The 13502-nt window shown below is 40.4% G+C and overlaps 1 protein-coding gene across 3 annotated transcripts in view; it reads right to left on the bottom strand.

Moving 5' to 3' along the window:
- LOC128700294 (protein PRRC2C-like) overlaps positions 1-13502 on the bottom strand; it is a 334215-nt gene that overhangs the window by 248376 nt on the left and 72337 nt on the right. For all 3 annotated transcript variants that reach the window (XM_070100021.1, XM_070100022.1, XM_070100023.1), the window contains exons 7-8: positions 13180-13337; positions 6350-6579 (exon numbers count right to left, since the gene is read on the bottom strand). In XM_070100021.1, the coding sequence (XP_069956122.1) occupies positions 6350-6579; positions 13180-13337 (388 nt within the window). The remainder of the gene's footprint in view (positions 1-6349; positions 6580-13179; positions 13338-13502) is intronic.

Genomic DNA, 13502 nt, shown 5'->3' with positions numbered 1-13502 from the left:
TGTGGAAATTAGAAGAAGGTGTGGAGTTAATAAAAGTATTAGTCAGAGGGCAGAAGAGGGTTTGTTGAGGTGGTTTGGTCATTTAGAGAGAATGGATCTAAGTAGAATGACATGGAGAGCGTATAAATCTGTAGGGGAAGGAAGGCAGGCTAGGGGTCGTCCTCGAAAAGGTTGGAGGGAGGGGGTAAAGGTAGTGTTGTGGGCGAGGGGTTTGGACTTCAAGCAAGCGTGCATGAGCATGTTAGATAGGAGTGAATGGAGACAAATGGTATTTGGGACCTGACGAGCTGTTGGAGTGTGAGCAGGGTAATATTTAGTGAAGGGATTCAGGAAAACCGGTTATTTTATATAACCGGACTCGAGTCCTGGAAATGGGAAGTACAATGCCTGCACTCTAAAGGAGGGGTTTGGTATATTGGCATTTTATAGGGATATATTGTGTATTTTTATATGTATATACTTCTAAACTGTTGTGTTCTGGGCACCTCTGCAAAAACAATGATTATGTGTGAGTGAGGTGAAAGTGTTGAATGATGATGAAAGTATTTTCTTTTTGGGGATTTTCTTTCTTTTTGGGTCACCCTGCCTCGGTGGGAGATGGCCGACTTGTTGAAAAAAAAAATGTATGACTACTCACAAAACTAATAACGCTATTGCAAATAAATCAGAGTGGATGGGACTCAAACCTATGGTAAGCGAATCCTCTAACTCACTGGTGTACAGAAATATACCTAATTGGATGAATCTTTTTAGGCCAAAATAGTCCAGTGGATAGCACACTGGCCTGCAAGTTGCAAGTTTTAGGACTTATTTGCCGTGGGTTTGAGCCCCTACTTGTTCTGCTATTTGTTCATTTCAAAGATTCTACAGCAGCAACATAATGAATAGACTATGATGTAGCTCTATTTAATTTTTTACAGAATTGTGCATAATGGTACATATATGAGTGACAATAATACAGTACTGGATAAGTTCTCTCCTTCTGCATTGGCTGTTTTCTAGTACACAGACATCCCAATTCAATTTACTCTCAAAGTTGCAACATCTACACCCTCTCTCAGACTGCATTCAATACTACCCATCTCCAGAACTCTTGTTCAACTAATTGGTGTTTATAAATCGTATATTACCTTAACACCTGCACCAAAGAACTCATGAAAAGAGAAGCACTGTAAAGGCCTACTGGCCATGTTATGTAAGTCCTACTTACTTTAAATACACTCCATAATCTACAACCCCATTGCAAAACTCATGTTTCTTCACACAAGAAAACATACAAAATGGAGCAATGTAACAGGCCTCATGGTCATGCTAAACAGGTGCTCCTCAAAACCCCTCTCCAAATTTCACTTATCTACAATTCTATTGCCAAACCAATGTTTTTCTACACTAAACGTAAGAGAAACATTGCAGTAGGCTCACTACTACATGCTAGGCAGGGCCTGCTACCCAAGCATTTCCATTCATGCCCCTCTTAACCCACTATCAAGGTACTTAATGTATTTGCTCCAATGACAAATGGGAACAGAGAAGCGAGTCGAGTGGCCAGAAACAAATATGCTAGGGTGAAGAAAAAGGCTGAGACACAAGAATGACATAACAGCAAAGGCCATGTCTGAACCAGAACTACTTCACAGCCACAACAGAAGAATGACAACAGTAAAGGACCAGGTAATTCAACTGAGGGAAGGAGGAAATCTCATGAACAAGTCCATGAAGTGTTGATAAAACGATTCAAAGAGGTCTTCTCAGTGGAAACTGAGGTAATACCAGAGAGATTAAGGAAAAGAGATTGACAAGTACTGGATACACTCCACACAACAGGGAAAGAGGTAAAGAAACTTTTGATGGATCTTTATACATTAAAAGCAACGACATTGTATCACCATGGATTCTGCGAGAGGGTGCAGAAGCACTATCTAAACCAACTAGCTATGATCTCACAATGTCAATGAATACAAGACAGCAAATGTAGTCCCTATATAAAAGATAGAAAACAAACAGGAGACATTAAACTACAAACCAGTTTCCCTAACATGCATACCTTGCAGTGTAATGCAAAAACTTTTCAGAGGGATAGTAGAAGAACACCTGGAGACAAGTGGTTTTATAAAAAATAAAAAGGATGGATTTAGGGATGACAAATCTAGATTTGTCTTAAAAGTTTAACTTGTTGGAGTTCTATGACAAAGTAACAGATGTGTCACATGAGGGGCTTGTGGTGGTTTGAATTCAACCCCATTAAATGCAAGATCATGAAAATTGGGGAAAGGAACAATAAGACTGGAAACAAGGTACATATAGACTAGGGGAACAGGCTGTAAACTTCAAAGAGGAAAACCTAGAGGTGAGCATATTATCCAATATATGGCCAAAGGTTCACACTGGCCAAGTAACCTCTGCAGCCAACGCTTGTCTGGCAAATCTAAGAGTAGCTTTCGGGAATCGCAACAGTCATTCCAGGGCATTTTTACAACATACGAAAGGCCCATCTTGGAGTATGCAGTGCCACTAAGGAACCTGCACCTGAAAAAGCTCATTAAGAAACTAAAGAAAATGCAGAAGTATGAAACGAGGCTTTATCCTGAGCTAAAGGGCATAAGCTATGAAGAGAGGCCAAAAAAAGTAATTAACAATACTGGAAAACAACCAGGGAGACATGATAATATACAAAATACAATGGAACCTCTACTTACGAGTTTAATCCGTTCCAAGACCTTGCTCGCAACTGGATTTGCTCGTTTGCAGAGTCAATTTTCCTTATTTAAATTAATTGAAATGGAATTAATTCGTTCCAGTGGAATTCCAGGCACGAGAAAATACTTTAATAATTTCCCTAATATCGACTCTACAGCTTATTTATCTATCACAATTCATGTAAAATGACATAATAAACTGTATTAATAACATAGAAACATGATATACACACTAGAATGAATAAAATACATGTCATTAGGTATGTGGCTAGTGATGGTGACAGCAGCTATTGTTGCTGGGGTTTATGGGGCCACCACAGCAGCCATTCCTGCTCCTGACTACATGTGTAGAGAACCTAGGATAACCCAAAAAAGTCAGAGTGACTTATAAGTGCTACACTCTTAATGCTACACTTTGCCACTGCTACTTCATGTTGTTTGCCACTGCTACCTCATGTTGTTTGCCACTGCTACCTCATGTTGTTTGCCACTGCTACCTCATGTTGTCTGCCACTGCTACCTCATGTTGTCTGCCACTGCTGCTTCATGTTGTCTGCCACTGCTGCTTCATGTTGTCTGCCACTGCTGCTTCATGTTGTCTGCCACTGCTGCTTCATGTTGTCTGCCACTGCTGCTTCATGTTGTCTGCCACTGCTGCTTCATGTTGTCTGCCACTGCTGCTTCATGTTGTCTGCCACTGCTGCTTCATGTTGTCTGCCACTGCTGCTTCATGTTGTCTGCCACTGCTGCTTCATGCTGTCTGCCACTGCTACCTCATGTTGTCTGCCACTGCTACCTCATGTTGTCTGCCACTGCTACCTCATGTTGTCTGCCACTGCTACCTCATGTTGTCTGCCACTGCTACCTCATGATGTCTGCCACTACTACCTCATGATGTCTGCCACTACTGTTTCATGTTGTCTACCACTGCTACCTCATGTCTGCCACTGCTGCTTCATGTTGTCTGCCACTGCTACCTCATGCTGTCTGCCACTGCTACCTCATGTTGTCTACCACTACTACCTCATGATGTCTGCCACTGCTGCTTCATGTTGTCTGCCACTGCTACCTCATGCTGTCTACCACTGCTACCTCATGTTGTCTGCCACTGCTGCTTCATGTTGTCTGCCACTACTGCTTCATGTCTGCCACTGCTGTTTCATGTTGTCTGCCACTGCTACCTCATGTCAGCCACTGCTGCTTCATGTTGTCTGCCACTGCTGCTTCATGTTGTCTGCCACTGCTGCTTCATGTTGTCTGCCACTGCTGCTTCATGTTGTCTGCCACTGTTGCTTCATGTTGTCTGCCCCTGCTACCTCATGATGTCTGCCACTGTTGCTTCATGTTGTCTGCCACTGCTCCCTGATGATGTCTACCACTGATGTTACCAAACAATCGAACATTTCTGATGTTTTGAGCTCAATTTCAAGGTATGTACTCTTCATCATGAAACCAATTAAAATCATATTTATTTTTGTAGTATATCTTCCATTCTATCACTTGAGACCAAATAAAACGAGAATACAACCATAAACACCATACGAAAATATACCGCTAAGGGAAGGCTAATGGTTGAGAAGTGAACTCTGTTATTTATGGTCCGATTTCTTTCATTTTTGGCGTACGTTAAGAAGCATCTTTTCATCATACATTGCCCAAGTTTCAATAAGATAGTCCAACAAACAACTGAGATCCAATTCCCTAGATCAAGAGAAAGAGCCCCCTCACCAGTGTCAATTAACCTCCCTTGAGGCCCACTCGCATCTGGAAATTTTGCTTGCGTTGAAGCAAAAAATCGACTGAGCAGCTGCTCGTATCTGGAAAAACTTGCACGTGGATGCACTCGCAAGGAGGTTCCACTGTACATGGGAATTGATAAGATAGATGGGGAGAGGCTGTTTGAGGAGAGAAACTGGAACTTGGGGACACCACTGGAAGTTAAAAATACCAATGAAACACATGGATGTTAGAAAGTATTTCTTCAGTCTCAAGAGTGGTTGGGAAATGGAATGATCTTGGTGAGGAAGTGATAGAGGCAGGCTACATACAGAGTTTTAAGAGCAGGATCAGTAGTGCCCAAAAGACTTATAAGGGAGTAAATCTGAAGAGTGCCAAATAAGAGGCAGGCTCAGGATCTGAGAAACAGCCTCTGCATCCACAAATAGAGAACTGCACACACATGTACACGCAAGAACACAGGTGCACACACTTTTATATAATTTTTTTTTTTACATTAAATGTCTCAACCGAAGTATGATGAATGAATATAGTTAGACTCGCCTTCATTCATTCAACAGCTGTCTTGTCAAAAGTGAGTGGCCATGACAATTCAAATTACAGTACTTTCTGAGATGCAAGATCTGCACACTCCTTCAGAGTGCAGACACTGCACTTCCCACTTCCAGGACTCAATCTCAGCTTACCAGGTTCCCTGAATCCATTGATCTTACCTTGGTCACACTACAAGAGAGCATTAACCCTTTTATTGTCCAGACCCCTCATCTGAAACTTGTCCAAGAACTTTCAAAAAATCTTATGAAATGGTAAAGAATCTTTTTCTGAAGGTAACAGAACAAAGTATGAAAATTTAAAAATTACTCCTTTGCTAATTTTGCCGTGTCAGCAATTCTGCCCTAAGTCCTATTCTAGGCCAATTACATTGTTCCAGTTGACCAAATTCTTAGCTATTTCGCTAGTATGTCTTCCATTTTATCAATTAAGCACAAGAAATTTCCAAATTAACTATTTCAACTACACAATAGTGATCAGAAATTGGTAATTTGGTCGAATTCACACAAATTTCAAAATATTCCAATTTCAAAATAGGTCCAGAATAAACAATGCAGGCATTCCTGGCACTAAAATAACATTTCCTCTTATCATTAGTTATATTTCCAGGCCTTACACATGAATTCCATTTGGATTTTTTATTCACACAATTTTTATTCGCAAAAAAAAAAAAAATAGAAGATTTACTGTTATGCAATATTGTAATTATATAAATAATACCAGTGCATTCCTGAACACACATTAGACCCACCAGTTGACACGTACTGGATGCATGACATTAGACCCACCAGTTGACATGTAGTGGATGCATGACATTAGACCCACCAGTTGACATGTAGTGGATGCATGACATTAGACCCACCAGTTGACATGTAGTGGATGCATGACAATTTTTTTACTCTTGGAACATCAGGAAAAATCAGACATCTCTGCTACTTTGAGCTCAATTTAATATATCTTCCATTCTATCAAATGAGACCAAGAAACTGAGAATGCAACCATAAAAAACACATGTAAATACACTGCAAAGCTGACATTTTAAACCAAAAAAATGGTCAGTTTTTTTCTCATTATGCACTGCATGCTGCAGGATTTTTTAATATGGTGCACACTTACCACATAGACCCAGTCTCTCATATCTAGATCCAAATTTACTGCTCACAGCTTATCTGAGTGAGCTGAGCTCATCACGTAGTAATACAGCACAGGTAGCAAACTCAAAGGAATAGTACTATGGCACAGTCAGCAAAAGGGTTAAAGCCCCCTCTCCTTCCACAAAAAACAGAAAATGTAAGATACACAAAATATATTCTTAAGACCATAATTATAAAGTCAACATGCTTAGAATTTTAAAGTTAACTTACTTATAATCTACTTCTCCAGCAGTAGTTGCCCAGCCCTCAGCCACACAAGGATCATCCTCAAATCCCTCCAGTGCCTCTTTCTTAATAATAGGAGGTGGCAGAACAATATCCTCATCAGTAGAACCAGGAGGACCTCCACTTCCTCTGTACCTCTGGTCACGCACATAAGGGGGACGCTGATGACCAGGATAATTTGGTGGAAAACCTCCTGGGAAGTTACCACGCACCATCTGTCATAGGCAACGTAAGTGATATACAGAATGATACAAGTTTCTGAAGAAAATAATTAAATTACCTTATACCTTTCAAACTATGTACCTTCATGCACAGACTGTACTAATTGATCTCAATGAAAAAGAAAATTTTGGCACTTTTTAGAGAAGAAAATCTTACACATCCCTTCCAAAACACATTTGTGTTGTTGGGAAGGGATGGGTAAAAAGAAAGAATAATTTACCTATCTCAATTTCAAATGAGTGGATAATGAGGGCACAAAATAAAAAAAAATGAGTATATTAAGGAAAGTGGTAAGGCATACTAACAATGAATAAGAAGTTGAAGATAAAAAGGAATCACACACAGAAAAAGGGGTAGAAGGTGTTAAGAAAAAGAAAGGGCTTTGGTCTCCAGAAGGAGCAACAAGGTAAAGGAAGATGTGTTCCGTCTTGCTAGTGTGAACAAGTCTCCACTCGCATCTCTTTAAATTTCATGTGTAAAGGTCACAAATAAAAATAAGTTAGTATTAAAATATTTTAACGAAATAAACATTTTTAACAATACTTGTAAATAACAAAACTCATACAACAGTGTAATTCAACATGCCCCCAGCCCAGTGGCGGCTTGTCCAAAGGAGCTGCAGAGCTGCAGCCCCCCCAGATGCTCACTGCCAGACGTATCACTTCATCAACCTTACACTAAAATAATTTGCAATTGACAAATATATTACATGAAATATCTGTTGTATGTTGTTTTCCGTGTATTTATAAGTGAATTTTTAATATTTTGTTGAAACGAGATAAAAAAATTATTAAAAATAGAAGTTTCATGCGGTACAATAGTATAAGTATTACTGGCGCTATAAGCTGCCACTGCCCCAGCCCCCTTCCAATCTATCAAGTACAAACCTTTTGGCCAAGCTTCCTTGAATGCCTGTTCAACCAGGCAGTTGCTGTTAGCAGCCCACTTACTCACAAAGCCATCACAGCCTGATTGATCTGGCACTTGGCAGACAGTGATTCAGTTTCTTTTTCACTTCTACATTTGTTTCAGCAATATTTTTGACAAGTACTGGTAGCAGTTTAAAGTCTCAGACCATGAATGTTGACAGTGTTCTCTTTTTGTACCTATGGTGCCTCTGCTTGTCAATGATTATATTCAAACATTTCCTCCCGTATTTCTCATTCCTTTAAGTTCTGATGGTAGTATCTACATTTGAAACCAGGCCAAATAAAATCTCTTTCCTCTTTGCTCCAGGGAGTACATTAAAAATACAGCACTGTGATGCGTTCCCATTTAATGCTTTATTGACTGAGCAGTAAACAATCTCTGCACATTTTCCAGCCTGATGTCTCCTCTCCTTCAAACTGAGATGTGAGCACAGGACAATATTCTAGAGTAAGATCAAAGTTCTCTGAAGAATTATTGGTATTTTATCTTTTGTTTTGAAAGTTCTCAGCATCCACCTTGTTAATTTTCTGACTGCCATAGCAACTGATATTATTCAAAGTTTTTTATCAGTTTCTTATGTTTTATGAGATAATCCACCTGCATTTAATGTGCAGTGAAAATTTTTACTTCTTCATTCTTCCCATATCTAAGCAATTAAATCTGTCACCACTGAACACTGTCATTGTTATTTGTCATTGGAAGGCTCTGTTGCTATCCAAATGTAATTTTACTGTATCTTATCTTCTAACTGGGCCACTTTCAATCTTAACTTGCTATTATCTGCAAAAAATGATACAAAGCTATGACCTATTGTTTATCTGTCTGCCATGACAATGAGAAACAGTAGAGGTATTATGTATACCTGAAGAGTGTTTCTAGGCCCAATGCTCCACGGCCAGGTCCATGACCAGGTCTATTACTCCTATTAGAAATGTCAATATCATTTCCCCACCTTTCCTGTTTTATCTACTGCCTTCAATTTATGAGCTATTACTCCATGGTCATATTTGTCTTTTTTTTTTTTTTTTTAATACATGTTGGCTGTTTCCCACCGAAGCAGGGTGACCCAAAAAAGAAAAAAAAAAACTTTCATCATCATTCAACACTTTCACCATTATTCATACATAATCAATGTCTTTGCAGAGCTGCTCAGATATGACAGTTAATATCTGAAACCCCTCCTTTAACCCTTTGAGGGTTTTCGTCGTACAAGTACGTCTTACGCGTAGGGGTTTTTGATGTACTAGTACGCATAAATTCTAGCGGCCTCAAATCTCGCGCGAAAAGGCTGGTAGGCCTAGGTGTGAGAGAATGGGTCTGCGTGGTCGGTGTGCGCGGTAGAAAAAAAATCTGGGACCCAGTGGTGCATTGTGGGAATGCCCTCTTAGTAAACAATGTCCACCATGCCTCGCGGTAAGAAGCTCCTCACTCCTCGGCGAATTGGGACACTTTTGTTCCCCAGTGACAGTTCTAATAGTGATGGAAGTGCCAGTGAAGATGAGTTTCGTGGTTTTAGTGAGGTTTTGACCGAAACTAATGACCATAATATCGGTAATAGTGAAGAAAACCCAGACGACCCTCAGCCTTCCACCTCTGGTGCTGGGCCCTCGTGTTCACGTTCAGTTGTTCCAGAACCCAAGAGGAAACTTCTATTTTCCCAAATCCCAGACTCAGATGAGAGCATGGGTGATGATAGTGATAGTGAATATGAACTACAAGCTCTTCAAACTAGTTCCAGTAGTGATAGTGAAGTGCAATATTCCCCAGTGAAGCGTCAGTATATACGACAATATATGCGCTCTGGTAGTGTGCCATATGTTATACCAAGGGGAAGGAGTGTATCTCGGAGTACATCCCGTGGCTGTACAACAGGAACAGACAGTGAAAATGACAAAGATACTGTTGCAATTGGGATGGAAAATGTGCGTGGTGGTAGTGGTGCCGGCGGTGAGGCACCAGCAGTGGGCCATGCTGCCACCCACGCTGCCACCCACGCCGCTGCCTCAGCTGATCTAGAACAAAGGCCACCACCCCCCACTCCCCCACCACACCAGCCTCCACAACCACAACCTCCACAACCACAACCACCTGTCATTGTCCAGTACCCACCAGCAGACCGCACCTGGGATTGGCAGGAAGCTGTCAATTTTGTTCCAAATCCCCACCAGTTTGATGGCAGCCAAAGTGGAATACGGCCATCTTGTGCACTTGGGAACAATGCCACTGAACTGGAATGTTTCGAGTTATTCTTTGACGAACCACTGATGAAAAGTATTGTCATGGAAAGCAACACATACTACGAGTACACCATGGCAAACACATTACTTTCACCAAAATCACGTCTACACCAGTGGAAGGAGGCAACTGTGGCTGAGATGTATCTTTTCTTTGCCACAATAATGCTTATGCCACATGTGTATAAGCACAAAGTGAAATCATACTGGTCAACAGACCCCCTGATTGCAACACCAGGTTTCAGTGATATAATGCCAGTGAATCGATTTGTGCTAATGTTACGTATGCTTCACTTCTCAGATAAAACCAGGCCTGACAGAACTGACAGGTTATATAAGATTAGGAATGTGTTTGTGTATCTGAAACAGAAATTCAGTACGCATTTTTATCCCTTCAGGAAGCTTGTAATTGACGAGTCTTTGATTCTGTTCAAAGGAAGACTCTCTTTCAAGCAGTACATACCAAGCAAGAGGAAACGCTTTGGTATAAAGTTGTTTGTGCTTTGTGATTGTTACAGTGGTCTGGTATTGGATATTATTGTGTACACTGGAAGTTATACATTGCAAAATACCAGGAAGTTACTGGGCATCTCAGGTGATGTGGTTCGAACAATGATAGAACCATACCTTGGTAAGGGGCATATATTATATACAGATAACTGGTACACAAGCCCCTCACTCAGTGATTTTTTGCGAGTGAACATGACAGATGTGTGTGGCACAGTGTGTGCAAATCGAAAACATATGCCCAGGTTTGACGCTGGCACTCGTAGAGGTGAGGTGCAGGCGTTTGCTGCCAATGACATCATGGCATTTCGGTGGCATGACAAACGAGATGTCACACTGTTGTCATCAATTCACCCTAATGAAATGGCAGACAGTGGCAGGCAGCATAGAGAGAGAAATGAACCCATTCTAAAACCTGCAGCTGTGATTGATTACACCTTCAACATGCATTCAGTGGACAAATATGACATGCAGATTGGGTTTGCTGATTGTGTTCGCAAGAGTTATAAGTGGTACATCAAACTGTTTTTCCATCTTCTGGACATTTCCATGCTCAATGCTTATAATATGTATAAGATGAGCACCAGAAACAAACCACAGTACGGCGAATTCTGTTTGTCTGTCATCAGACAAATAGTATTCAAGTACCAAGGAACAGCACCTGCAATTGACCGCCCACCAAATTATCAACAACTACCTGCTCGTCTGAAGCATGGAGATCACTTCCTGGTAAAACTGCCTGCTACTGCTTTGAAGAAAAAGGCTCAGAAGAGGTGTTACGTCAGTGCACATACAAAAAAACGCACACAACAACGCAGAGACACTCGTTTTATGTGTGAGGAGCACAAAACTCCACTGTGCATGACACCATGTTTCAAAGACTTCCACAGGCTGCAGAACTTCTAGAAACATTCCCTGTGACTGTATATGTGTATATAAAATATAGAAAAATAGTAATAAACAACATTTCATATCGTTTGTTTGTGTAAATATTTTCTGTAAACAAAATAATGACAACAGTGTTTATGCCCTTATTGTGTAGTATTGAAAAAGAAATAACTTACAAAATACTGATCATGTTGGCCTCAGAGGCCATAAAAGTTACTCAGAAAAAGAAAAATTGAAAAATAATTGAAAATAGTACATAAAAAAGTAAATAGAAAAATACCGGGTGACGGCAGTCGGCGATGTTACCATATGTTGTTCAATTTTGGCAAATTTCACACCTCCATATCTCAGTAAGTATTGACGTTAAAATTTTTTTGTTTAGCCTATAATGTTTAGAAAAAAAAAACTTTTTTCATAAGAAAAAATAATTTTTTTTTTTTGAAATTTGGCCGACCCTGAGAACGAGTTTCGGAGAGGGCCTGTCGACCCTCAAAGGGTTAAAGGGCAGGCATTGTACTACCCAATTCCAAGACTCAAGCCCAGCTAACCAGTTTCCCTGAATCCCTTCACAAAATATTGCCCTGCTCACACTCCAACAGCTCATCAGATCCCAAACACAATGTCTCCATTCACTCCTTACACACTCATGCACACTTGCTGGAAGTCCAAGCCCCTCACCCACTAAACCTCCTTTACCCCCTCCCTCCACTCTTTCCTAGAATGACCCTGCCTTCCTTCCCATAAAGATTTAGAGGCTCTTCAAGTCATTCTACTTTGTTCCATTCTCTCTAAATGACCAAACCACCTGAACAACCCCTCTTCAGCTTTCTGACTAATACTTTTAGTAACTCCACACCACCTCCTAATTTCCACACTACGAATTCTCTGCATAACATTTACACCACACATTGCCCTTAGACATGACATCTCCACTGCCTCGAGCCTCCTCCCTGCTGCAGCATTTACAACCCATGCTTCACACCCACATAAGAGCGTTGGTACCACTATATTCACATACATTCCCTTCTTTGCCTCCATGGAAATGTTTTTTTTTGTCTCCACAGATACCTCAAAGCACCAATCTTTCCTCCTTAAGCCACGAGTGTTGTAAAACTCAACTAAATTGCCGAGAGCAACGGGCTAGTAACCCTTTTGGATTCTAAGCTCCTCCAAAGAACAGTGATGCTCATGTTAATGGTATTTTCCATATCTTTAAAAATACCAAATTCCAGAAATTAGGCCTCGAAGCTGAGTGCATAAGCCTGTTGTCTATTTCTTTTTCAAAGTCTTAAGAATTTGTGCTAATGTGTGAGACACAATTTACAGGCTGGGCAGAGAGAATGAAAACATTATCCAGGTCTTCAATTCACACAGAGCCGATTGGATTGGAAAACAACAGTTTATCCTTTTCTTTTACGATTTCTTTGTCAGCTGTACATTAATGCCCGTTACTAGAAGGCCAATACATGGCTCAAATTTTGCATAAGAAAAGTGTTGAGGATTTTCCCAATTTCCTGAATTTTTGGTGGGGATGGGGGGTCCTTTTGCTTTTCTTCTGGCTGGAATAAGTGTTAAATTATAATTTTTTCACTTTAAGTACTATATCTATTATATTGTATTATTATTATATTATATTATTTGGACAATGCCTGCACTTTAAAGGAGGGGTTTGGGATATTGGCAGTTTGGAGGGATATGTTGTGTATCTTTATACGTATATGCTTCTAAACTGTTGTGTTCTGAGCACCTCTGCAAAAACAGTGATTATGTGTGAGTGAGGTGAAAGTGTTAAATGATGATGAAAGTATTTTCTTTTTAAGGATTTTCTTTCTTTTTGGGTCACCCTGCCTCGGTGGGAGACGGCCGACTTGTTGAAAAAAAAATCTATTAAAAAATTTTTTATAAGAATTGGGATGGACTAAGCTCTATGTACGCTTCCTGACACAAAGTACATAAAAGACAAAACCATATAACCAACAAAGCTGACCAGGTAATAAAATATTACTGCAGTATGAAAATATAAACCATACTTACATATGGGGGTGTGACTCCCCTGAACTGATGGGACTGGGGTCCATGGGTTGCAACTGGTCCCATGGGACCGATGGGACCTCCTGGCACCATTGGAGGCCCACCAGGTGGGGTTCCTCTTGGTCCCATTCCCCCAGAGCGATTTGGGGGAAGCACCTCTCCTATAAACACAATAATGTCACTATTAATATCAGAAAGATCAGTGTGGCAATGAGACATCTTCCAATACTTTCTATACAAAATTAACCCTCAAACTACCGATCACAAATTTAGGCCAACTAGGAAAATGCTACTGATGTAAATTTATTCAAATTCTAGAGCTGCTA

The sequence above is a fragment of the Cherax quadricarinatus genome, chromosome 71 (genome assembly GCF_038502225.1).
Source record: "Cherax quadricarinatus isolate ZL_2023a chromosome 71, ASM3850222v1, whole genome shotgun sequence".
NCBI classification, from domain to species: domain Eukaryota; kingdom Metazoa; phylum Arthropoda; class Malacostraca; order Decapoda; family Parastacidae; genus Cherax; species Cherax quadricarinatus.
Note: the sequence above shows the minus strand (reverse complement) of the source record. Positions and strands in the feature narration are given on the sequence as shown.